Raw genomic sequence first — 24,389 nt, forward strand, 5'->3', positions numbered from 1 at the left:
CATTTAAACGAAAAATGTCATAAAAGCAGAAAGTGTCGTCCCTGATTAGCCTGTACGAACATGCATTATGCCCAGTTTTCTAAGAACACAACTCATATCATAAATTGCAGTGTACCTGATGTGTGGCAGACACACGAGGGCAGCCCACAGTCTGGGCAAGTTTTCTTTATCGAGACTAGAATGGTTGAGGATTCCTGTGACTAAATCTGGAACACTCCTTCCTACAGAACTGGAACGTTAAAGTATGTAAATTAATAATGTATTCAAATATATGTAACTTTTAATGTACATTTTTTTCTTAAAATGACACATTTTGTACAAATTACATACAAAATGCATGAGAAATCAAGAAATAGAAGTATTGAAACAAATTTATCACTGCTTAAAACAAGAATATCATTGAAACTGATGGATGCTCCCCAGTGATGCGCTTTGTCAATCTATGTGTTAATAACCACCTAAAAAAATATTGTATTAGCCTCGGTGACCTTGACCCCAGTGACCTCAAACCTCATCAAAAGGTGGAGGCCCAGGCAAGGTACCTACATGCCAAATATGAAAGAGATCAGTACAGTATTGAAGGTGCTATGAGAAACTGTTACAAAAGCATGACAGAATATTATTAATTAGTGCTGCAACAAATCCAAAATTTCAATCGGATCCAAATTCGAATCCAAAGGCTCGGATATCGAATATCGGTTAGAATCCTTATTTAAAAGTAAAAATACGCAAAATAATTTTTTATTTACATTGCTATAACCAAAATTATGTTTTGAAACACCAGAACTTGTAATTAACTTTTATTTAATATTATAAATAATTTATTATTATAAACTTTACAGCTAATAATATTTATACTATTTAAGCAGCATAAGTAGATGCAACTGCAGCCGCAGCAGCAGTAGTGGAAGCAGAAATAACAAAAACAAAAACAAATACTAAGTAGATGAAAACAAAAACAATCGAACACATTTTTATACTTGGGTCCAGATTCCGCAAATTTCTCAAAAACTATCAAATCGCACATACATGAAAAAGTGTAAGCATTTTAACGACAAACATTAATAATACTGCCTCATATTAAACACATCTATGTCAGTCAGATATAATATGAATAACGCTGTATTTTAACAAGCAATAAACGCATCATACGCAATCTGCAATAAGTATCAATAAAATACTTCGTAATGACCACTTATAAGACAGAATCAGTATGCTGATAAAACTCGAAATGCTTCCACACCGAGGATTTTAATTGTTTAGGTACATCGTGAATTTTCTTCTGCGCCATTTTGCACAATCGAAAACGAAAGTAGACTGTGTAGTACCATGTTATTGTCGAAAAAGTAGCGATAATCGTGAGAAACTACGTACCAGTCAGCCTTTCAATCAGAAAGAAACAAGTTAACGAAAAGTATTAGGGCGAAAGAACAATTACCGCAAAGGAAAGGTTAAAGTCAAATAAGATCCAGATTCGAAACCGATTTTACCAATCACGGTTAGATCCGCGAATCCTCGTCTGGATCCGCGAATCTTGGATATTTCGGATATCCGTTGCAGCCCTATTATTAATAGCCTCTGTGACCTTGAGCTCAGTGACCTCAAACCTCATCAAAAGGTAGAGGTCCATGCAAGGTACCTACATACCAAATATGAAAGAGATCGGTAAAGTATTGAAGGTGGCATGAGAAACTGTAACAATAGTGTGACGAAAAAATCTATTATTAACCTCAGTGACCTTGACCTTGACCCGAGTGACCTCAAACCTCATCAAAGGTAGAGGTCCATGCAAGGTAACATGCAAAATATGAAAGAGATCGGTAAGTATTGAAGGTGCTATGAGAAACTGTAACAAAAGTGTGACGGAAGGAAGTAAGGAAGTTAGGACAAACTGGCAACTATAGGCTCCCTGAAAATTTTCGGGGAGCATAAAAACATCACTAGGCATTTTAATAACTGGTTACTCTAAAAATCAATTTTTATACAACACACAGCATACTTATTTTATTTTAAAAAAAAGGTAAGGACTTAATTTAGCTGTACCTTGTACATAACTCTTAAATGTGTAGAACAATAATTTTTATGTAAATATACTTTTATGTAAATGCTCCCAGCCAGAAATAACTTGTTACCAAGTTAAACCCTATCATATCTGACCAAAAAAACATTTCTGTGAGCATAATTATTTGTATTTTCAAAATATATAACAAAATTATGCAAATGGCCAAACCTTTCACCAAAATCCAGAATGTAAGTGTCCATGCTTTCCAGATGATCACCGTTGCTAAGCAGCGGACACTTGCAGACCACCAGGTCTGTTATAATTCCTAACGTTTCCTCATCAAGCTCAGGCTTGTTTTCTGCGACCAACTTTTGACAGTACTTAAGAAATGGAGGTAGAACATCTTTTTCAAAGAGCGCTAGATCGTACAGGGATTTAGTGAAGGTGTACACAAGTTTTGCAGGGTAGCTTGTCATAAACACCTGCAAGGACGAAGGCATTTCGAAATAACATACTGTGTTAAAGACAGTAGACAATACAATAACTCTGAAGAATAATTATTTAGTTTTTTGTATAATTGGTTGGTAAAGTTACAATAGTTTTATGTTCCAGGCATTCTTATGATGTTTAATGTAGGACAATAACATGTCAACATGAACAAATTAATGTAATTTTTATGCCTGCAAGTTTGAATGTTGTATATTGAAATGTGGAGGGAAATGCCTACAGACAAGTTTGTGTTTACAGACAGAAAGACATACAGACAAAAATGAAAACCTATCAACAGAGGTCCATGGTGATTTATATTGCCCCACTTAATTTATTCACTGGGTATTTCTTCAAAGATATAACTGTCAAGGCTTGGATTTAAAAACAAAATGTTTGTGAAACACTATGTCCCCTCCCCATATATATGACCTTTGACCTTGAAAATTGACCTTGACCTTTCACCACTAACAATGTGCAGCTCCATGGGATACACATGCATGTTATATATCAAGTTGCTCTCTTCAATATTGCAAAAATTATGGCCGATGTTAAAGTTTGACGCAAACAAACCAACAAACAAAAAGACAGGGCAAAAATAATATGTCCCCCAGTATAGACTGGGGGACATAAAAAACACATGCAAACATTTTGTATTAAATTTGTTTATTCTCACCGTTTGGATAATCTTTGTTGTCACCGACACATCCAGGTTAGTATTGGCATTCAGAATTAAGGATGATGTGACCTTGACAATATCCTGTCCAACCTCACTTGGGAAACATCCACTTTGCAGCAATGATAGAATCACCTGCAAAAACCAATACAAGTACATAAGCACAGTGCCTGTGCTTAGCTGGTAAAAATACCAGTACAGTAGTAACAGCCTGGGCCAGGCTGGTAAGCTAGAGGGCGGCAAACCTACCAAAATCATTATTGTGAGTAAATTGATTTTTTGAAACATAATGATATATTTTTGCAATCTTCAAATTATGCTTTTCAGTTTCTTTAATAGTAAATAAACAAGAATTTGTGGTTCCCATATGCAGGAATTACCCTGGCAAACACTTAAGGTATTAGGAAAAACTAAGAGTTACAGAGAGTTGTTTGCTGAAAAATGTGTAATAATTTGTAAAAATATTTTTATTTCTGCATGATTTTCTTTAACCCTTTCCTACTTAGATACGTATTTTGCCGCGATTGTAGTTCTTTAGAAAGTTACATTTAATTGAAGACCTTTCTTACTTAAACAATTTTTAAGTATTCACAGTTGTTGAACAAACAAATTCAGAAAAAAAAACGTATGTCTTCAGACCATGGGACATTTTATACTTTTACTATATAAACTGCAAACAAAGCAAATCTTAACAAGAGATGTGTTTGTCAGAAACACTATGTCCCCTACTGCGCCGCTTTTATTTTTATTTTTGTTTTTGATTATATCCCTTTAAACAAGATGTGTTTGTGAAACACAATGTCCCCCTATATGACGTTTGACCTTGTAGGATGACCTTGACCTTGACCCTTCACCACTCAAAATGTGCAGCTCCATGAGATACACATGCATTTCAAATATAAAATTGCTAGCTTCAATATTGCAGAAGTGACATTACATGAGCAATTTTGACCCATATATTTGACCTTGAAGGATGACCTTGACCTTTCACCACTAAAAATGTGCAGCTCCATGAGATACACATGCATGCCAAATATCAAGTTGCTATCTTCAATATTGCAAAAGTATTCATAAAATTAGTGATTTGGGCCACATATATTTGACCTCTGACCTTGAAGGATGACCTTGACCTTTCACCACCCAAAATGTGCAGCTCCATGAGATACACATGCATGCCAAATATCAAGTTGCTATCTTCAATATTGCAAAAGTACTCATAAAGTGAGCGATTTTGGCAACATATATTTGACATCTGACCTTGAAGGATGACCTTGACCTTGACCTTTCACCACTCAAATTGTGCAGCTCCATGAGATACACATGCATGCCAAATATCAAGTTGCTATCTTGAATATTGAAATACTGCAAAAGTGTACATTAAATGAGCAATTTTGACCCCTATATTTGACCTTTGACCTTGAAGGATGACCTTGACCTTTCACCACTCAAAATGTGCAGCTCCATGAGATACATATGCATGCCAAATATCAAGTTCCTATCTTCAATATTGCAAAAGTTATTGCAAATGTTAAAGTTGGCGCAAACCAATGAACAGACCAACAGACCAACAGACAGGGCAAAAACAATATGTCCCCCACTACTATAGTGGGGGACATAAAAATATTACTTCCCTTGTAAAAATGATCAGTTCCTGCCAAATAATAAATAGAAATTATCTCCCTTTAAAGCTTGTTACTTTCCTTGGATTTGTTTTTTAGACCTTTAAATTTGAAGGATGACCTTGACCTCGACCTTTCAACACTCAAAATGTGCAGCTCCATGAGATACACATGCATGCCAAATATTAAGTTGCTTTCTTCAAAATTGCAAAAGTTATGGCCAATGTTAAAGTTTTCAGACGGACGGACTGTTGGACAGACAGTTTAAATGCTATATGCCACCCTCCCGGGGGCATAAAAAGTAAGCAATTATACCCAAGTACCTTGGCAATCTGGTTGGGTTCACAGATAACCTTGCCCCCTTTGAAGGTCAAGAGAATGTCGAGGAGTCGTAGCAAACGGCCCACTGTTTCCTTGACGACGGCTGATGTTTTCTTGCTGTCTTGACACCGGTTCTGAACAGCAACAATTGAATCCTACCAAACAAAATAAGATTGGATAATTTGAAAACTTAAAACCTGTTTTGGTCAAAATATACATGAGCTTCTTTCTGGGAAAAGTAGCTATAATGCACGAGTGTAAAATATCATCCCAGAATAGTCTGCATCTGGAACAATACTTTTGATTTAAAGGAACAATCTTCTAAAAGAAAATCAAGTCAAGGCAGAATCTTCACGCAAATCAAGTCAAGGCGGAATCTTCTAAACGCAAAATCAAGTCAAGGCGGAATCTTCTAAACGCAAAATCAAGTCAAGGCGGAATCTTCTAAACGTAAATCAAGTCAAGACGGACAGTGATGTTCCAGATTAGCCTTACAATACTTAATGTACGTGCATTAAGCCCTGTATTCCCTGAACGTTGCTCATATTCATTATCATAATCTCAAGCCTGTTTAATATGTGCATCAATACTACTTTTAACCATATCAGATACCTTTATAATATATGACATAACACTGTTAAATAACAAGAGGGCCATGGGCCCTAAGGCGCTCACCTGAGACCCAAAAGAACTGAACTATTCTGGGAAGGTGGAGTTCAAAATAATAAAAGTACTTCATACAGACCGGCGTACATACTTAACTTGCGCTTTATAGTTCAATTATTTAGTGTAAAATCTTCAAAAGAGGACGAGTGCTGAGCAGACAGGCGGTAGTACAGACTTAGTGTGCTCTATTATTAAAATACGTTTTCACTGTATTTCCATTCAAAGTTATTTAGAACAATGATACTCTGATTTTAAAGTAATACTGCATTTCACATGTCATACATGACATACGTCTGTATATAAAATTAATTAGAATAATGGTATTTCTGACTTTCACATAATACTGTATTTCACATATCATACATGTAGGCCTACATGACTTTTGTATATCAATCTGTATTTATGATTTAAAAGGAAATTCATACTTCATTTTAGAGTTAATTTTTGTTAATTATTCACATTTGTAAGTGTTGTTTGTAAACAATTCCTCTACGCTTCTACTCTTTATTTACAACCAATGCAAAACTAAAATGCATTTTAATTGTGAAATTTATTCTCAAATAAAAGCTGCATTTAATATCATAAGTAGCAAATAGATGTTTTTAAGTACATTTTCTCTATCTCTTTAATTCTTGAAAGTATATCTGTGATATGATACATGTAGACACGATAGTTTTTTGTCAATAAATGTTCAACAGTAAAGTTGGAGAATATTTCAATCTACTTTTTATTGATCAATATAATTGAATTTTGACAACAGTTGTTGCCTAAGCTGTAAAGGATATGTTTACGTACATATCTTTACTTTTTCTTCTTGATATTCATAATATACACTGGGACTTTGGGATAGTTATAAGTTGAATAATAGCCATATTGAGTAAGTTCAATCAGACATCACTGTACTTAAAGCTAAGACATATGAAATATCACGCCCATTAAATTTATACATATTGTATAAAACTTTCTTGGAAATATATAAGTACATAATTTTGCTATTTCAAGAGCTTGCTTCAATGTTGTAATCTGTTCTTGTTATGCAGTCAGCATGCGGATTTTTATACGAAAATAAATGCCAGACAGATGTATTTATGTGTTAATCTCTATATTGATACTACTGTATAGCAATTGCTGTTCCATGCTGTTCACTGCAAACGGCTGTAAACAAGGGGTTAGGCATCAAGCAACTGTCAGAGATAATGAGGTACCTCATGCTGTGGCTAATGGTTATTTCATTGGTCTGCGGTCAATAATTACATGCAACAAAATGTGTGAAAAGTGGCCAGCACAGGAATTTGGGGCCTGACTCTAAACTGTTATATACAGTTGTTTCTCCCCTAAGTAATTTTCTGTGAAATCAATATTACTACTTAAAATTTTGAGATTATTTAATAAAGGGGTTTCAGATGGCAAAAATACATTTGTTGCACTTCATCCCCATCCAATCACCAACATAATAATCCTCTGTTATTATGGCCATGTTTATCAAATTTTCACGACTATTTTCAAACTCGTCCGAGGTATCCACATAAACAATGTTTTGACCGAATTTTATGATGATTAAGCAAAAAATGTGACTTCTAGAGTGTTCACAAGCTATTTCACTATATAAATATAAGGAAAAAGACCCCCCCCCCCAGTAGCCATGTTTTTTTACCGATCTGAACCATTTTCAAACTCAACCGTCGTATCCAGGAAACAAATGTTCTGACCAAATTTCATGAAGATTGGTCCAAAAATGTGACTTCTAGAGTGTTCAAATGTTTTCACTATATACATATAGAGAAAACTGCCCCGCCCCATGGCAGCCATGTTTTTTCACCGATCTGGACCGTTTTCTAACTCATCCGAGATATTAATAAAACCAATGATTTTAACAAGTTTTATGATTGGGCAAAAATTGTGACATTTAGAGTGTTCACAAGGTTTTATATAGCCATATAAGGAATACTGCCCCTCCCCCTGGTGGCCATGTTTTTCAACGGACATGAACAATTTTTAAACTCAACCAACATATCATTAAGGCAAACATTTTGACAAGATTACATGAAGATTGGTCATAAAATGTGACTTCTACAGTGTTCACAAGGTTTTTCTATTTTATTACCTAGTGATCTAGTTTTTGACCCAGCATGACCCAGTTTCGAACTCAGTTGAGGTATCATCAGGACAAATGTTCTGACCAAGTTTCATGAAGATAAGATAAGAAATGTGGCCTCTAGAGTGTTCACAAGCTAAAATGTTGACGACGGACGGACGACGGACGACAGACAAAAGGCGATCCCAAAAGCTCACCATGAGCACGTTGTGCTCAGTTGAGCAAAAACAAAATTTAGAGTGCAAAACTTGGTACCATTTACATTTTTAGAATCTAGAATCGAGCATGGTTGCTCAACTCACCAGAATCATGTGCCACACATCCTTGAGATGAATCAGGTCAGCATGGAACGCCATTGACAAAACCGTGGTTGCCATGGAGTCCTCCACATGTTGCCATGGTAACCAGGAACCTTTCTGCTTTCCAACTGGACCGAGTCTCTTCAGCAGCATTGGAAACACCTTGGCAAAAAAAGAAAATGCTTTTCTTTTATACCTTATGATAAAATATGACATTTCTGCAGTGAAATAACAGCAGTGAAAAGAACAAATTGTTATTTTCACCAATGAAAATAACAAATTTTCGGAACTCCTTTTTCTATTTTTAGATTATCATATTAAAAAGAGTTTAACTGGAGAATTACGCTGGAATAATGACGTCATTTTGTCACACTAATGACATCATTTTGTGTTTTGAAATGTTTTGAGGCACGCCACAGGAAAAACTCCGAGAAAGGGTAATTTTTCAGCAAAAGGGAAACAGCTGTAAATTATTTTCTTGAAAAAGGGGCATAAAATAAACAGAAAATATGTTCATGTAAGTGTAAGATCGTTTGTTATTTCACTCGTGATCATAGAAAAATAATATTGCGCCACTAGTGAAAATATATTTTCTATGATCACTCGTGAAATAACAAACGATCTTACACTGACATGAACAAATATCCTCCATATCTTTTCCCATCTTTAATCTATATAAATGTTTCTCTAACAAGGTGTTTAGCTACTTTTCAGTCTTCTGGTGTTTTTTTAATGGCTAATGAAAAGCAATTAAAAGTGGTACTTTGTAAAACCATATCTACAAGATCGGACACATATATAACTGAGCTGATGAATGGTTATCTAACAACTGCAATATTGTTCAATGATAAATCTCAGATATTTTTTTTCTTCAGACATCACTTGCAGAAAATAACACTTTAGCTGTACCATGCCCAAAAAGCACTTTAAAAAGGTTGTGACTTTTTGTAAGTTTTTATGACAACACTCAAGTTCATTTCACAAACTATTAAATGTTGTTGAAGATGTATTTCTCCTACATCACGACTAATGTGACACAAACAGCTGTTGTTATTAAAGGGCTCAAGCTCATTACCATACTGCCACCATGGAACATACCTTCTGGGCACAGCTATGGAACTGCCCTTTGACTCCCTTCATCATCTCGAACATCAGTCGCCCCACTCCCTCTGATTTCTGCAACAATCAAGTGTAACCACTATAGGCTTAACACTTACCCGCTCAGAAACAAAGTGAAAATGGCTATATGCAAACAGCATAAAACCAGAACAGCCTCCCAGTAACGCGTAGTCTGTTTAGGTTTTATGCTGTTTGCTGCTTATCACTATTGAAGGGTTGGTAATTAAGGCTTTAAGTATTGAATCTAGTGTGAAAGTTCTTAATTTAAATTTCATTTTCTAAGGGACTATAAACCAGTCAAAGTGCCCATCTGAGTCATAAAAGGGTTAAGAGCAGATAACAAATAGCATTCACATGTTTAAATGAGTCGTGTTCTAAGAAAACTGGGCATAATGCATGTGCGTAAAGTGTCGTCTCAGATTAGCCTGTGCAGTCTGCACAGGCTAATCAGGGATGACACTTGCCGCCTAAATTGGATTTTTGCTAAGAAGAGACTTCATTTAAAAGAAAAATGTCATAAAAAGCGGAAAGTGTCATCACTGATTAGCCTGTGCAGACTGCACAGGCTAATCTGGGACGACACTTTACGCACATGCATTATGCCCAGTTTTCTCAGAACAAGACTCTTTTTATTGTTGCCAATTAAACTTTGGAATTGGGCATGACTCAGGACTTACTCTGTCATCATTTGCAAAACATAGAGTACTTATTTGTGGGCATTCTCTCTTTCCATGATCCAGTTACCTGCAAGGTATTTTTAACAGAGTAAGAAATGTGTGCATGCATACTGGTACTTACATCGGGCTCTGTTTTAAGAGATTCGAACATGAAATCAAACAGCTCCCCCTGGTCCTTGCTCTGAAAAAGAAAACATATGAGCCGCGCTTGTTGAACCAGGGGTTTCATGCATGTGCGTAAAGTGTTGTCCCAGATTAGCCTGTGCTGTCAGCACAGGCTAATCAGGTAAGACACTTTCTGCCTGAAATGGATTTTTGATAAAAAGAGTCTTTCTTTATACGCAAAAATATCATGAAAGCGGAAAGTGTCGACCCTGATTAGCCTGTGCGGACTGCACAGGCTAATCTGGGACAACACTTTACACACATGCATTAAACTACCTTTTCACAGAGCACAGCCCATATATAAAATCATTTCAGACAGAGCTACAGCCAAATAGCAAGGTGATGAGCCCTTCTCCTATTTGCTTATCTACAGCTGACCCTCTGAACTGGTTACAACAAAATCTTATCACTTTAATATAATAATGTTTTCACATATTCCATGAAAAATGAAAAGCTACCCTTTAAAATCTTAAATATACAAATGTATTAAACCTTGGATGAGTATAAATTAATATTTTGCAGTTCTGTGGGCATTTTTTAATTATCCCCACGTTTTTCGGAGAAAAAGTGGGGATATTGTGGTGATGTGCATCTGTCCATCCGTCCTGGCCACCTGCTCCTCCTACACTATTAGCACTAGAACCTTGAAACTTACATTCATGGTAGCTATGAGCATATGTGCGACGGTGACAGTGACGGAATTTTGATCTGACCCCTGGGTCAAAAGTTATGTGGGGCGGGGCCAGGTCAGAGATTTTCACTCATTGTTTTATGTTATTTTACATTAACTTCTTCATTTCTGCACCGATTTACTTCAAATTGATACTGAGCTTCTCTTATGACAATACGGTCAATCTAAACTATGCATGGCCCCATTACCAACCCTAGGGCGCCACGGCCACATAAGCCACACCCACCCAAAATTGCCTTTTACTATAATTTCTTCATTTCTACACCGATTCATTTCAAATTAATACTGAACCTCTCTTACGACAATACGGCGGTCAATCTCAGCTATGCATTGCCCTATTACCAACCCTAGGGCACCCCGCCCAAATAGGCCACGCCCACATAGGCCACGCTCACCCAAAATTGCCTTTTACTATAATTTCTTCATTTCTACACCGATTCACTTCAAATTTATACTGAACCTCTTTTATGACAATACAGTCAATCTCAACTATGCATGGCACCATTACCAACCCTGGGGCGCCCTGCCCACATAGGCCATGCCAACCCAAAATTGCCTTTTACTATAATTTCTTCATTTCTACACCGATTCAATCCAAATTGATACTGAACATCTCTTATGACAATACGGTCAATCTCAACTATGTATGGCCCCATTACCAACCCTGGGGCGCCCCGCCCATAATAGGCCACACCCATCCAAAATTGTCTTTTACAATAATTTCTTCATTTCTACACCGATTCACTTCTAATTGATAATTAACTTCTCTTATGACAATACGGTCAATCTCAACTATGCATGGCCCCATTACCAACCCTGGGGCGCCCCTGGGTCAAACATGCAGCGTGGGGATACGCGTCGGCCTCTGCCGCGCCATTTCTAGTTACACTTGCTTTTTAACCCCAGGGTTCCAGGTTCTAGCAACTGCTCCACATTTGTCTGCTACATCATCTTTTGCATGATTTTTTTTATTGAGTAAGCACTTACATCAAAACAAGAGCACCGCCTTGCGGGTGCAGACCGCTCATCTATTTTCTTTTTAAAGGTGAAGGGACTCTCATTTTCAATCACAAAGGAGGGAGGGGTCGAAGGAAGAGGGGTGCATTGTGTGGGGGTGTGGACATTTATAACATTATCTTCCAAAAATGCGAAAAAAAGGAAAAAAAAAAATGGGGGGGTGGGGGGGGGGGGGTGGGGGGGTGGGGGTGGGGATTCTTGGGTGCGATGGTTGGACGGTATTTCAAACATAAAATAATAAAAACAAGGGACAAAATTGTCACAAAACCAGGTTTTCATTGTGAAAAAAAAATCTGATAAAGGGAGAAAACTCAAACTAAACTTTTGAAATGAACAAACAAAATTAACCCCCTTTGTAAGTTTGTTTTTTAAAAAAATCTATTTTTAGTCGTGGCGACCTTGACATTGGAGATATTGACGTGATTCTTTCGTGCGACACACCGTCCCATGATGGTGAACAAATGTGCCAAATGATTTTAAAATCTCACAATGAATGACATAGTTATGGCCAGGACAAGCTCATTTATGGCCATTTTTGACCTTTGAACTCAAAGTGTGACCTTGACCTTGGAGATATCGACGTAATTATTTCGCGCGACACACCGTCCAATGATGGTGAACAAATGTGCCAAATGATTTTAAAATCTGACAATGAACGACATAGTTATGGCCCGGACAAGCCTATTCCGCCCGCCTGCCAGCCCGCCAGCCAGCCAGCCCGCCCGCCCGCATTCGCCAATCTAATAACCAGTTTTTTCCTTCGGAAAACCTGGTTAAAAACCTGGTTTAAAATGAGAACTTTGTAAGTAGAGGTTTGTTGTAGCCTTTGACAGACTGGTAATTTGATGGTGAAAAAAAAAAAAAAAAAAAAAAAAAAAATGACCTTTGACCTTGAAGGATGGCCTTGACCTTTCACCACTCAAAATGTGCAGCTCCATGAGATGCACATGAATTTATTTTTTTTGACCTTTGACCATGAAGGATGACCTTGACCTTTCACCACTAAAAATGTGCAGCTTCATAAGATACACATGCATGGCAAATATCAAGTTGCTATCTTCAATATTGCAAAAGTTATGAGCAACGTTAAAGTTTTCGGACGGACACACGGACGGACGGACGGTAAAAATTTATGTGCGTATGGAAAGGCGTTGTCCATATACACATGCATACCAAATATGAAGGTTATATCTCAAGGGACATAGAAGTTATGAGCATTTTTCGAAACCTAAACGCAGATTTTGAAACCTAAACGCAGACCCCTACTTCAAGGTCAAGGTCACAGGGGTCAAAATTGTTGTGCGTATGAAAAGGCCTTGTCCATATACACATGCATACCAAATATGAAGGTTATATCTCAAGGGACATTTATGGCCATTTTTGACCTTTGAACTCAAAGTGTGACCTTGACCTTATCGACGTAATTATTTTGCGCGACACACCGTCCAATGATGGTGAACAAATGTGCCAAATGATTTTAAAATCTGACAATGAACGACATAGTTATGGCTCGGACAAGCTCATTTATGGCCATTTTTGACCTTTGAACTCAAAGTGTGACCTTGACCTTGGAGATATCGACGTAATTATTTCGCGCGACACACTGTCCAATGATGGTGAACAAATGTGCCAAATGATTTTAAAATCTGACAATGAACGACATAGTTATGGCCCAGACAAGCTTGTTCCGCCAGCCCGCCAGCCAGCCCGCCAGCCAGCCAGCCAGCCCGCCCGCATTCGCCAATCTAATAACCAGTTTTTTCCTTCGGAAAACCTGGTTAATAAATATGGGGGGGGGGTGAGGTGGGGGTGTATAGTGTGAGGGTGTGGTGGTAATTTGTGAGATGATCTTAAAAAAAAAAAAAAAAAAAATTAGGGGGGCGGGGGGGATTCGGGTGGGGGGAGGTCTTCGGGGGGATTCTTGGGTGCGATGGTTGGACGGTATTTCAAACATAAAATAATCAAAATAAATAGTTTTGTTTTTTAACCGTTTAAAAAAAATAATTTGGGGAGGGGGTGGGGTGGGGGGGGGTATAGTGTGAGGGTGTGGTGGTCATTTGTGAGATGATCTTAAAAAAAAAAAAAAATAGGGGGGGGGATTCGGTGGGGGGGGGTGTCACGGGCGATGGTTTGGGTGGAGTCTATTGTGGTATGTCAGGTAAGAGTAGTTTTGTCAAAGTATCAATCAATTCTAATCATAAATAAAGTTATGGCAATTTTAGCAAAATTTAATAATTTGACCTTGAGAGTCAAGGTCATTCAAAGGTCAAGGTAAAATTCAACTTGCCAGGTACAGTAACCTCATGACAGCATGAAAGTATTTGAAGTTTGAAAGCAATAGCCTTGATACTTAAGAAGTAAAGTGGATCGAAACACAAACTTTAACCATATATTCAAAGTTACTTAGTCAAAAAAGGGCCATAATTCCGTAAAAATGACATCCAGAGTTATGCAACTTGTCCTTTTACTGTACCCTTATGATAGTTTGCGAGTGTTCCAAGTATAAAAGCAATATCTATGATACTTTAGGGGTAAAGTGGACCAAAACACAAAACTTAACCAAACTTTCAATTTTCTAAGTATAAAGGGCCCATAATTCCGTCCAAATGCCAGTCAGAGTTACATAACTTTGCCTGCACAGTCCCCTTATGATAGTTAGTAAGTGTTGCAAGTATAAAAGCAATAGCTTTGATACTTAAGGAATAAAATGGACCTAAACACCAACTTTAACCAAAATTTTCAATTTTCTAAGAATAAAAAGGGCACATAATTCTGTCAAAATGCAAGCCAGAATCATTTAACTTTGCCAGCCCAGTCCCCTCATGATAGTAAGTAAGTGAACCAAGTTTGGATGTAATAGTATTGATACTTCATGAGAAAAGTGTACCTTAACGCAAAACTTAACCGGACACCGACGCCGACGCCAAGGTGATGACAATAGCCCATAATTATTTTTAAAAAAATAGGTGAGCTAAAAAGAAAATGGTGGAATTTCTGATAATGGTGGAGCCGGTAGGAATAAAATGGACCTAAACACAAAACTTAACCAAAATTTTCAATTTTCTAAGTATAAAAAGGGCACATAATTCTGTCAAAATGCACGCCAGAGTTATCTAAGTTTGCCTGCCCAGTCCCCTCATGATAGTAAGTAAGTGTACCAAGTTTGAATGCAATAGCATTGATACTTTCTGAAAAAAGTGGACCTTAACGCAAAACTTAACCAAAATTTTCTATTTTCTAAGTATAAAAAGGGCACATAATTCAGTTATAATGCACGCCAGAGTTATCTAACTTTGCCTGCCCAGTCCCCTCATGATAGTAAGTAAGTGTACCAAGTTTGAATGCAATAGCATTGATACTTTCTGAAAAAAGTGGACCTAAACGCAAAACTTAACCAAAATTTTCAATTTTCTAAGTATAAAAAGGGCACATAATTCAGTCAAAATGCACGCCAGAGTTATCTAACTTTGCCTGCCCAGTCCCCTCATGATAGTAAGTAAGTGTACCAAGTTTGAATGCAATAGCATTGATACTTTCTGAGAAAACGGGACCTAAACGCAAAACTTAACCGGACGCCAACGCCGACGCCGACGCCAAGGTGATGACAATAGCTCATAATTTTTTTTCAAAAAATAGATGAGCTAATAACAGATGTTTCAACCACAAGTAAAGTGGTTGTAACAGTATATGAGTCGTGTTCTGAGAAAACTGGGCATAATGCATGTGCGTAAATTGTCGTCCAAGATTAGCCTGTGCAGTACACAGGAACAACACGTTCCGCCTAAATTGGATTTTTGCTAAGAAGAGACTTCATTTTAGCGAAAAATGTCATAAAAGCGGAAAGTGTTGTCCCTAATCTGGGACGACAATTTACGCACATGCATTATGCCCAGTTTTCTCAGAACACGACACATATGTTGACAAGTGTAAGAGAACTTTGTTATACAAGTTTTTCATCGAAAGACAGACGGAAAGACGAGGCGATACCAGCATAATTTGTATAATTGTAAATAAAAATCCTAACATAAATTTCTACTAGCAAGAACACTAACCTTGCGCATAAGGAAGGCAAAGCTTTCTGCTGCAAAGTTGCGGATATATTCCTTGTTTTGTTTACTGAGCAGTGCAGAAAAGTATCTGAAAAAACAAGAACACTCCAAAGTATTTTTTTTATACTTTTGTTCAATCACTTAACATGATACATAACTTAAAATTGAACTTAAGATTTTTTACTTAAAATATTCAAATTACAATGAAGCAATTTTTAACAAGCATCATTTCCTTTTTATAAGAATAAAAATGCACACACTACATTAACAGCATTTTTATCATAATTTTAAGTAATGTACTTGATATTTTCTTACCTTTCTTTGCAAATTTTAATACAGGCCCAAAATATTAGTAGCTTATCAACCAAGCATGAATATTACCTTTCAGAACTATGAGTATTCCAGAAACAACAAGAAATGTGTTTGTCAGAAACACTATGTCCCCTTCTGCGCCGCTTTGATTTGATGTTTTTTTTTACCTTTAACCTTGAAGGATGACCTTGACCTTTCACCACTCAAAATGTGCAGCTCCATGAGATACACATGCATGCCAAATATCAAGTTGCTTTCTTCAATATTGCAAAAGCTATGGCAAATGTTAAAGTTGAAGTAAACAAACAAACACACAAACACACAAACCAACCAACAGACTGGGCAAAAACAATATGTCCCCCACTATAGTGGTGGGGGACAGAAAAATAATGTTCTGTAGAACCCAGAGGCTTCAAATTGTAACTATTGGGTACATAAGAAAATTAACTATAGTTACCATTAACCAAAGTCATCATTAACCCTTGTTATCATTAACCATAGTTATAATTAACACTTGTTATCATTAAAAATAGTTCTAACTAATCACCTGTTACCATTTACCATAGTTATAATTAACACTTGTTATGTTTAACCATAGTTATAATTAACCACTTGTTACCATTAGCCATAGTTATAATTAGCCACTTAGTACCATTAGCCATAGTTATAATAAGCCACTTGTTACCATTAACCATAGTTATAATTAACCACTTGTTACCATTAGCCATAGTTATAATTAGCCACTTATCATTTAACAACAGTAAAATTCTTGAAAATATTCTTAAGTCTTTTTCAGCCCACTTTTTACATAATTATTACAGTAACAATATAGTGCAACTTTATTAATTTTAAATTAATAAATTTAAAATGTTGAAATCTTGTTGAGTATCTGACAAATAGCTCTGAAAAGTTACATCGTATAAAAACCAACAAAGAGCAATAACTCTTATTTAAGAAAATGTTGGGATATGGTTCCTGTGCATGGCACTTCTCCTAGATATCTATAAACCCATGAAGTTTAACCTTGAAACTTCAAACAGTATCTGAGATATAGCCCTAAAAAGTTTTTCAAGAAAGTGTAGTGTTTATGGTTCTTGGCTCTTATCTCGATTGGTATCTATACATCCATTAAGTTTCATATTAAAATTTTATATAGTTTCTGAGATATAGCCCTGAAAAGTTTGTGACTGATGGACATCATACTTAAACAACAAAGGACAATAACTCTTATTTAAAAAAGAGTAGGGTTATGGTTCTTGTGAATGACACTTCTCCTCCTTTATCTATTTCTGAAATATAGCCCTGAAATGTTGTTGACAGATGGATAGACTGACAGACGGACAATGCCAAAACTATATCCCTCTGCCTTACCCGGGGATAATAATAAATGGTTTATTTCTTACTCAAACACAAGTGTCACATCCTTCAGCAGTTATCGCCACAAGAACTTTAACAAGTAAAAAAGCAGGAGAAAGTGCTCTTTAAGATGTCAACAAACCGGACTAGATGCATGTGCATAATTTGTTCTCCCAGATTAGCCTGTGGAGTTCGCACAGTCTTATCATGGCAGACACTTTCTGCCTATGCATTACTTCTGCCTATGCATTACTTCTGCACATGCATTACTTCTGTCTATGCATTACTTCTGCCTATGCATTACTTCTGCCTATGCATTACTTCTGCCTTTGCATTACTTCTGCCTATGCATTACTTCTTCTTATCAAAATATAATTGTCACATTCTTGAGCACGTATCGCCACAAGAACTTGAACAATTTAAACATGCAGGAGAAAGTGCTCTTTAAAATGTCCACAAACAAGACTTGATGCATGTGCATAAAGTGTCCTGTCACATTAATTAGAGACGATGCTTTCTGCCTCAACTGGATTTTCACTTAGAAGCGACTTCTTTAAAAACAAGAGCACCGCCTTGCGGGTGCAGACCGCTCATCTATTTTCTTTTTAAAGGTGAAGGGACTCTCATTTTCAATCACCAAAGGAGGGAGGAGTGGAGTGAAGAGGGGTGTATAGTGTGGGGTTGTGGACATTTATTACATTATCTTCCAAAAAAGCGAAAAAAAAAAAAAAAAAAAAAAAAAAAAAAAAAACGGGGGGGGGGGGGGGGGGGGGGTTTGGGTGCGATGGTTGGACGGTATTTCAAACATAACCGTTTTAAAAAAAAAATGGGGGGGGGGGGGGGGGTATAGTGTGAGGGTGTGGTGATAATTTGTGAGATGATCTTAAAAAAAATCAAAAAAAAATTTGGGGGGGGGGGTGGGGTGGGGGTATAGTGTGAGGGTGTGGTGGTCATTTGTGAGATGATCTTAAAAGAAAAAAAAGAAAAAATAAAAAAATTAGGGGGGGGGAGGGGGGAGGAGGGGGAGGGGGGGGAGGGCACGGGGGATGGTTTGGGTGAAGTCTATTGTGGTATGTCAGGTAAGAGTAATTTCATCAAAGTATCAATCAAATCTAATCACAAGGGACAAAATTGTCACAAAACCAGGTTTTCATTGTGAAAAAAAAATCTGATAAAGGGAGAAAACTCAAACTGAACTTTTGAAATGACCAAAAAAAATTAACCCCCTTTGTAAGTTTTTTTTTTTTTTTAAATCTATTTTTAGTCGTGGCGACCTTGACATTGGAGATATTGACGTGATTCTTTCGTGGGACACACCGTCCCATGATGGTGAACAAATGTGCCAAATGATTTTAAAATCTCACAATGAATGACATAGTTATGGCCAGGACAAGCTCATTTATGGCCATTTTTGACCTTTGAACTCAAAGTGTGACCTTGACCTTGGAGATATCGACGTAATTATTTCGCGCGACACACCGTCCAATGATGGTGAACAAATGTGCCAAATGATTTTAAAATCTGACGATGAACGACATAGTTATGGCTCGGACAAGCTCATTTATGGCCATTTTTGACCTTTGAACTCAAAGTGTGACCTTGACCTTGGAGATATCGACGTAATTATTTCGCGCGACACACCGTCCAATGATGGTGAACAAATGTGCCGAATGATTTTAAAATCTGACAATGAACGACATAGTTATGGCCCGGACAAGCTTATTCCGCCAGCCCGCCAGCCAGCCCGCCAGCCCACCCGCATTCGCCAATCTAATAACCAGTTTTTTCCTTCGGAAAACCTGGTTAATAAATAAACAAGTTATGGCAATTTTTGCAAAATTTAAAAATTTGACCTTGAGAGTCAAGGTCATTCAAAGGTCAAAGTAAAATTCAAGTTGCCAGGTACAGTAACCTCATGATAGCATGTAAGTATTTGAAGTTTGAAAGCAATAGCCTTGATACTTCGAGTGGATCGAAACACAAAATTTAACCATATATTAAAAGTTACTAAGTCAAAAAAGGGCCATAATTCCGTAACAATGACAACCAGAGTTATGCAACTTGTCCTTTTACTGTACCCTTATGATAGTTTGTGAGTGTTCCAAGTATGAAAGCAATATCTATGATACTTTAGGGGTAAAGTGGACCAAAACATAAATCTTAACCAAATTTTCAATTTTCTAAGTATAAAGGGCCCATAATTCCGTCCAAATGCCAGTCAGAGTTACATAACTTTGCCTGCACCGTCCCCTTATGATAGTTCATAAATCTTGCAAGTATGAAAGCAATAGCTTTGATACTGTAGGAATAAAGTGGACCTAAACACAAAACTTAATCAAATTTTCAATTTTCTAAGTATAAAAAGGGCACATAATTCTGTCAAAATGCCAGTCAGAGTTACATTACTTTGCCTGCACAGTCCCCTTATGATAGTTAGTAAGTGTTGCAAGTATGAAAGCAATAGCTTTGATGATTAAGGAATAAAATGGACCTAAACACAAAACTTAACCAAAATTGTCAATTTTCTAAGTATAAAAAGGGCACATAATTCTGTCAAAATGCATGCCAGAGTTATCTAACTTTGCCTGCCCAGTCCCCTCATGATAGTAAGTAAGTGTACCAAGTTTGAATGCAATAGCATTGATACTTACTGAGAAAAGTGGAACTAAACGCAAAACTTAACCAAAATTTTCAATTTTTTTAAGTATAAAAAGGGCACATAATTCTGTCAAAATGCACACCAGAGTTATCTCACTTTGCCTGCCCAGTCCCCTCATGATAGTAAGTAAGTGTACCAAGTTTGAATGCAATAGCATTGATACTTTCTGAGAAAAGTGGACCTGACGCAAAACTTAACCGGACGCCGACGCCAACGCCAACGCCAACGCCGACGCCAAGGTGATGACAATAGCTCATAATTTTTTTTCAAAAAATAGATGAGCTAAAAATCAGTAAAAGCTGAAAAATTTCAGCACATACATTATGACTTCTTCTTACCCAAACACAACTCTCACATCCTTGAGCAGGTATCGCCACAGGAACTTGAACAAGTAGGACAGACAGGAGAACGTGCTCTCTAAGATGTCCACTTCCTGTGTGTACCTTCCCAGTAACGACACCAGGATGTCAAAGAAGTCACGAAAGTGGCGGTAGAAATCTGACTGCAGGTCACGGGCCAGCTGTACCAGAAGACTGCAAGTGAACAGTGACTGGGACTATGTTATTTCAGTTACTTAAGTTATTAAAGAAAGTTTTCTAAGTACATTTTTTAAAGAATGTTTTCTAAGTGTATTTTTTAGTAAGTTTAGTTTAAACTTATTTATTTTAGCTCAGTTGCATCCAACGCCTCCTATGTTCCATTCCCTGGGAAGAACCAGTACTTAAGGTGTTTGGGGAGATTTTAAGAACGCTCCCACAGTGAGGATGTAACCCTTGACCTCCTGGTTGCTAGGGGACACTATATCAACTATGCCACGGTGACCGAAGTATTTTAGCATCTTTTTATTGATTGCTTTTAATTGGTATTTGTTTCAATGTATATATAGCCAATAATCAACGATTTTTATAATTGTTGTTAATGTGTGATTTTCATGGTTTATTGGGCTTTAAGCAATGATTTTGAGGTCTAGTTTAGGATATAGACCATGAGGATAAAGTTTACTGAACAAAAGAATGATTTATCAGCTCATTAACATACATTTTAACGAGTAAGATTTTGCCATCAGGGATTTTTGAGTTGTGTAAGTATAATATATATTCTCATATATTAAAGCATAATAAAATAACCTATGAGGTTGCAACATTACATCAAAATTTAATATTTATATATCATATTATTAGTAACATTATAAGTAACAGATATCAATCTGCAAGGAATTAATGCATGATTTGCTTAAGTTGCCATCAAACAGATGTTACTTTATAAATAAAATCTGAGCTAAGATAATGTGAAAAAGGATAAGGATGTAACTCTTACTCTAGAAGTGAAATCACAGCCATACTCTTTGGGACAAGCAGGTGTTTCTTAAGTGCAGCCACAATATCTGCCTGAAATAAGAGATGTGTTTGTCAGAAACACAATGCACCCTATTGCGCCACTTTGAAATAAAATTTCAATATATCATTTGGCAGGTTTAGAAATTATCTCCCTTTTAAAGCTTATTACTTCCATTGGATTGTATTTTTGACTTTTGACCTTGAAGGATGACCTTGACATTTCACCACTCAAAATGTGCAGCTTCATGAGATCCACATGCATGCCAAATATCAAGTTGCTATCTTCAATATTGCAAAAGTTATGGCCAATGTTAAAGTTTTCGGACAGACCGGACAGTTCAACTGCTATATGCCACCTACCGGAGGCATAAAAAAAGATAACAGAATGTACATAACAAAAGGGACATGATGGTCTTGGCTCAATCAAATGAGTTCAACAAGGCCATTTTTAAGATTAATGAAGTATACCTTTTTGTACATACATGTTACTTATGCAAAAAAATGGTCACCTTAAGTTGACTTTAAAAAAGAGCGTGACCTTTACCATGAGCTAGCATGATAATACACCCTATTGGTGCAAAAAGGTACCATGTGACATTGAAATTAGAAGGTACCTTTTTGCAACAATCAGGCAATATACTAATTTCACAACTTCTCAATGACCTTCAAATTTCATGAAATTCTACACAGGGTTGAGGAGATGTCAAACACAGACAGATGAAGGCCATTCCTATAACCCCTGTCCTGAATTGCAGTGCGCATTGATACAGTTAAACATAATGGAACTGCAGTCGGGGCAAATGGGCAGTCAGCACAGGCTTTTTAGGGCAGATAATGTTTGCCTAGACTGTATTTTGTTTGAAAGACTTACTTATTTCAAAACAAGAGATGTGTTTGTCAAAGCACAATGCCCCCTACTGCGCCGCTGTAAAGCCATATATTTGACCTTTGACCTTGAAGGATGACCTTGACCTTTCACCACTGACTCAAAATGTGCAGCTCCATGAGATACACATGCATGCCAAATATCAAGTTGCTATCTTCAATAATGCAAAAGTTATTGCAAAAATTTAACCAAGGTTAAAGTTTTGTGACAGACACACAGACACACACATACCATGAAAGACAGACAGGCCAGAAACAATATACCCCCGATCATTCGATCCGGGGGCATAAAAAATCTATAAAAGCTTAAACATAAGCCTGTGCAGACTTCACAGGCTTATCTGGGACGACACTTTCAGCACATGTATTAAGCCTATTTTCCCAGAGACTGGCTCAATTGTTCTAGAACAGAACAAAATGCAAACTTTACCTCATGGTATACCAGCTGGTTGAATGTTTTCACCTGGTGGGAAATTTCCTTCTGAAAGGACTCTGTAATCATAGATACAGAAATCAGTATGACAAGTTTCCATCAAAAAAAGATGAAATAAAAACAATTTTTAAATCATGTCACAAGAGACCAAGTACAACATGTGAACTTTGTCAATATATGCGTCTATATGTTATGCTGGTATTTACAGATAATATACATAAATATATCAATTATAATAATGAACCGATTATAAACCAAAGAATAATTGGATTTTTGCTTAGAAAATGTCATAAAATCGGAAAGTGTCATCCCTGATTAGCCTGTGTGGTTTGCACAGGCTAATCTTGGACGACACTTTACGCACATGCATTATGCCTAGTATTCTCAGAACACGACTCAAATGAACAAAATTCAACAAATTCATACCAAAATGATCTGTACAGTTGAGCTCAGACTGTTTCTGCAGGGCCTGTGCAAAATAGGTGCCAATCTCCTGAAACATGGTTGCAATAAGAAAGGTACATACTTAAGTGAACACATACTATTGAATATTGGGCATTTTAGCATTTTAAAGGGACAAATTCACAGATAGGCATATTGCCCATTTTCCTGTTTGTTTGTTTTTTTCGAAAATTATATCACATAGGTAATTCTGTTATTTTAAGAAATACATTCCCATGCTTATCTGATATAAAACCCCAAATTTCCAATTTAATAGCCTTTGGTTTTAGTTTAAACCTATTTATTTTAGCTTTATTGCATCGAAAGCCTAAGCTTATTTGAAACGCTCTCCAGTCCGTTACCTGGGACTAGAACCAATACTTGGTGTCTATGGGGGAGATCCAAAGAACGCTCCCACAGTGGGGATCAAACAGTGACCTCCCGGTCTCTAGGCAGACACCATATCCACTATAAAACAGCGAACTTTCTGCTTTAAAGAACTAAAACCTTTGTTTTTATTTCTTTAAAGGAGAAAATTATATTTTTAATTTCATAAATATGTTTACCGGTATGCTTGTTATACAATGTATACCACTAAATTGTATATAAATGTACTGCTAAAATGTATGCTTGAACTGAATAAAAACAAAAAACACACACAAAGGCAAATTCCTAGTACTGGGGGAATTGGTCCGGGCCCTTTAAGAAGGGGGTTAGAATGAAAATTTAAGGCACATATGAGGAATTCGATTAAAAAATGTTTGCTAAAAAATAATCATTGTTTTCTAACAAAGCAAATGATTTTGTTCAGCATTTACGTTCTTAAACTGAAATTATCATTACAAAAATCTCTCTCTTTAAGAGGGAATTCCTTTATTATCATATTGGGGGGGCATATACTTTTTGCTGGGGGTTTGCACAGACATTTTGAAACAAATATTGACAAAAAATCTGCCATGCAAATTTGAGCTTCTCTCTGGAAAAATGGAGATTAATATATGCACCTAAAGTATCTTCACAAATAAGCATATGCAGTCCGCACAGGGTATTCATGGGATAACACTTGCCCCGTACAGCGGATTTT

General features: G+C 36.8%; 1 protein-coding gene across 1 annotated transcript in view; it reads right to left on the reverse strand.

Moving 5' to 3' along the window:
• The window catches only part of LOC127852739 (small subunit processome component 20 homolog), a 98,272-nt gene that overhangs the window by 71,852 nt on the left and 2,031 nt on the right, over positions 1-24,389 (reverse strand). Inside the window, exons 3-14 of the mRNA XM_052386693.1 lie at positions 23,291-23,357; positions 22,862-22,923; positions 21,527-21,597; positions 20,548-20,742; positions 15,886-15,970; positions 10,082-10,141; positions 9,263-9,340; positions 8,168-8,326; positions 5,107-5,259; positions 3,165-3,299; positions 2,231-2,484; positions 116-229 (exon numbers count right to left, since the gene is read on the reverse strand). Of these exons, the coding sequence (XP_052242653.1) occupies positions 116-229; positions 2,231-2,484; positions 3,165-3,299; positions 5,107-5,259; positions 8,168-8,326; positions 9,263-9,340; positions 10,082-10,141; positions 15,886-15,970; positions 20,548-20,742; positions 21,527-21,597; positions 22,862-22,923; positions 23,291-23,357 (1,433 nt within the window). The remainder of the gene's footprint in view (positions 1-115; positions 230-2,230; positions 2,485-3,164; positions 3,300-5,106; positions 5,260-8,167; positions 8,327-9,262; positions 9,341-10,081; positions 10,142-15,885; positions 15,971-20,547; positions 20,743-21,526; positions 21,598-22,861; positions 22,924-23,290; positions 23,358-24,389) is intronic.

The sequence above is a fragment of the Dreissena polymorpha genome, chromosome 12 (genome assembly GCF_020536995.1).
Source record: "Dreissena polymorpha isolate Duluth1 chromosome 12, UMN_Dpol_1.0, whole genome shotgun sequence".
Taxonomy (NCBI): Eukaryota; Metazoa; Mollusca; class Bivalvia; order Myida; family Dreissenidae; genus Dreissena; species Dreissena polymorpha.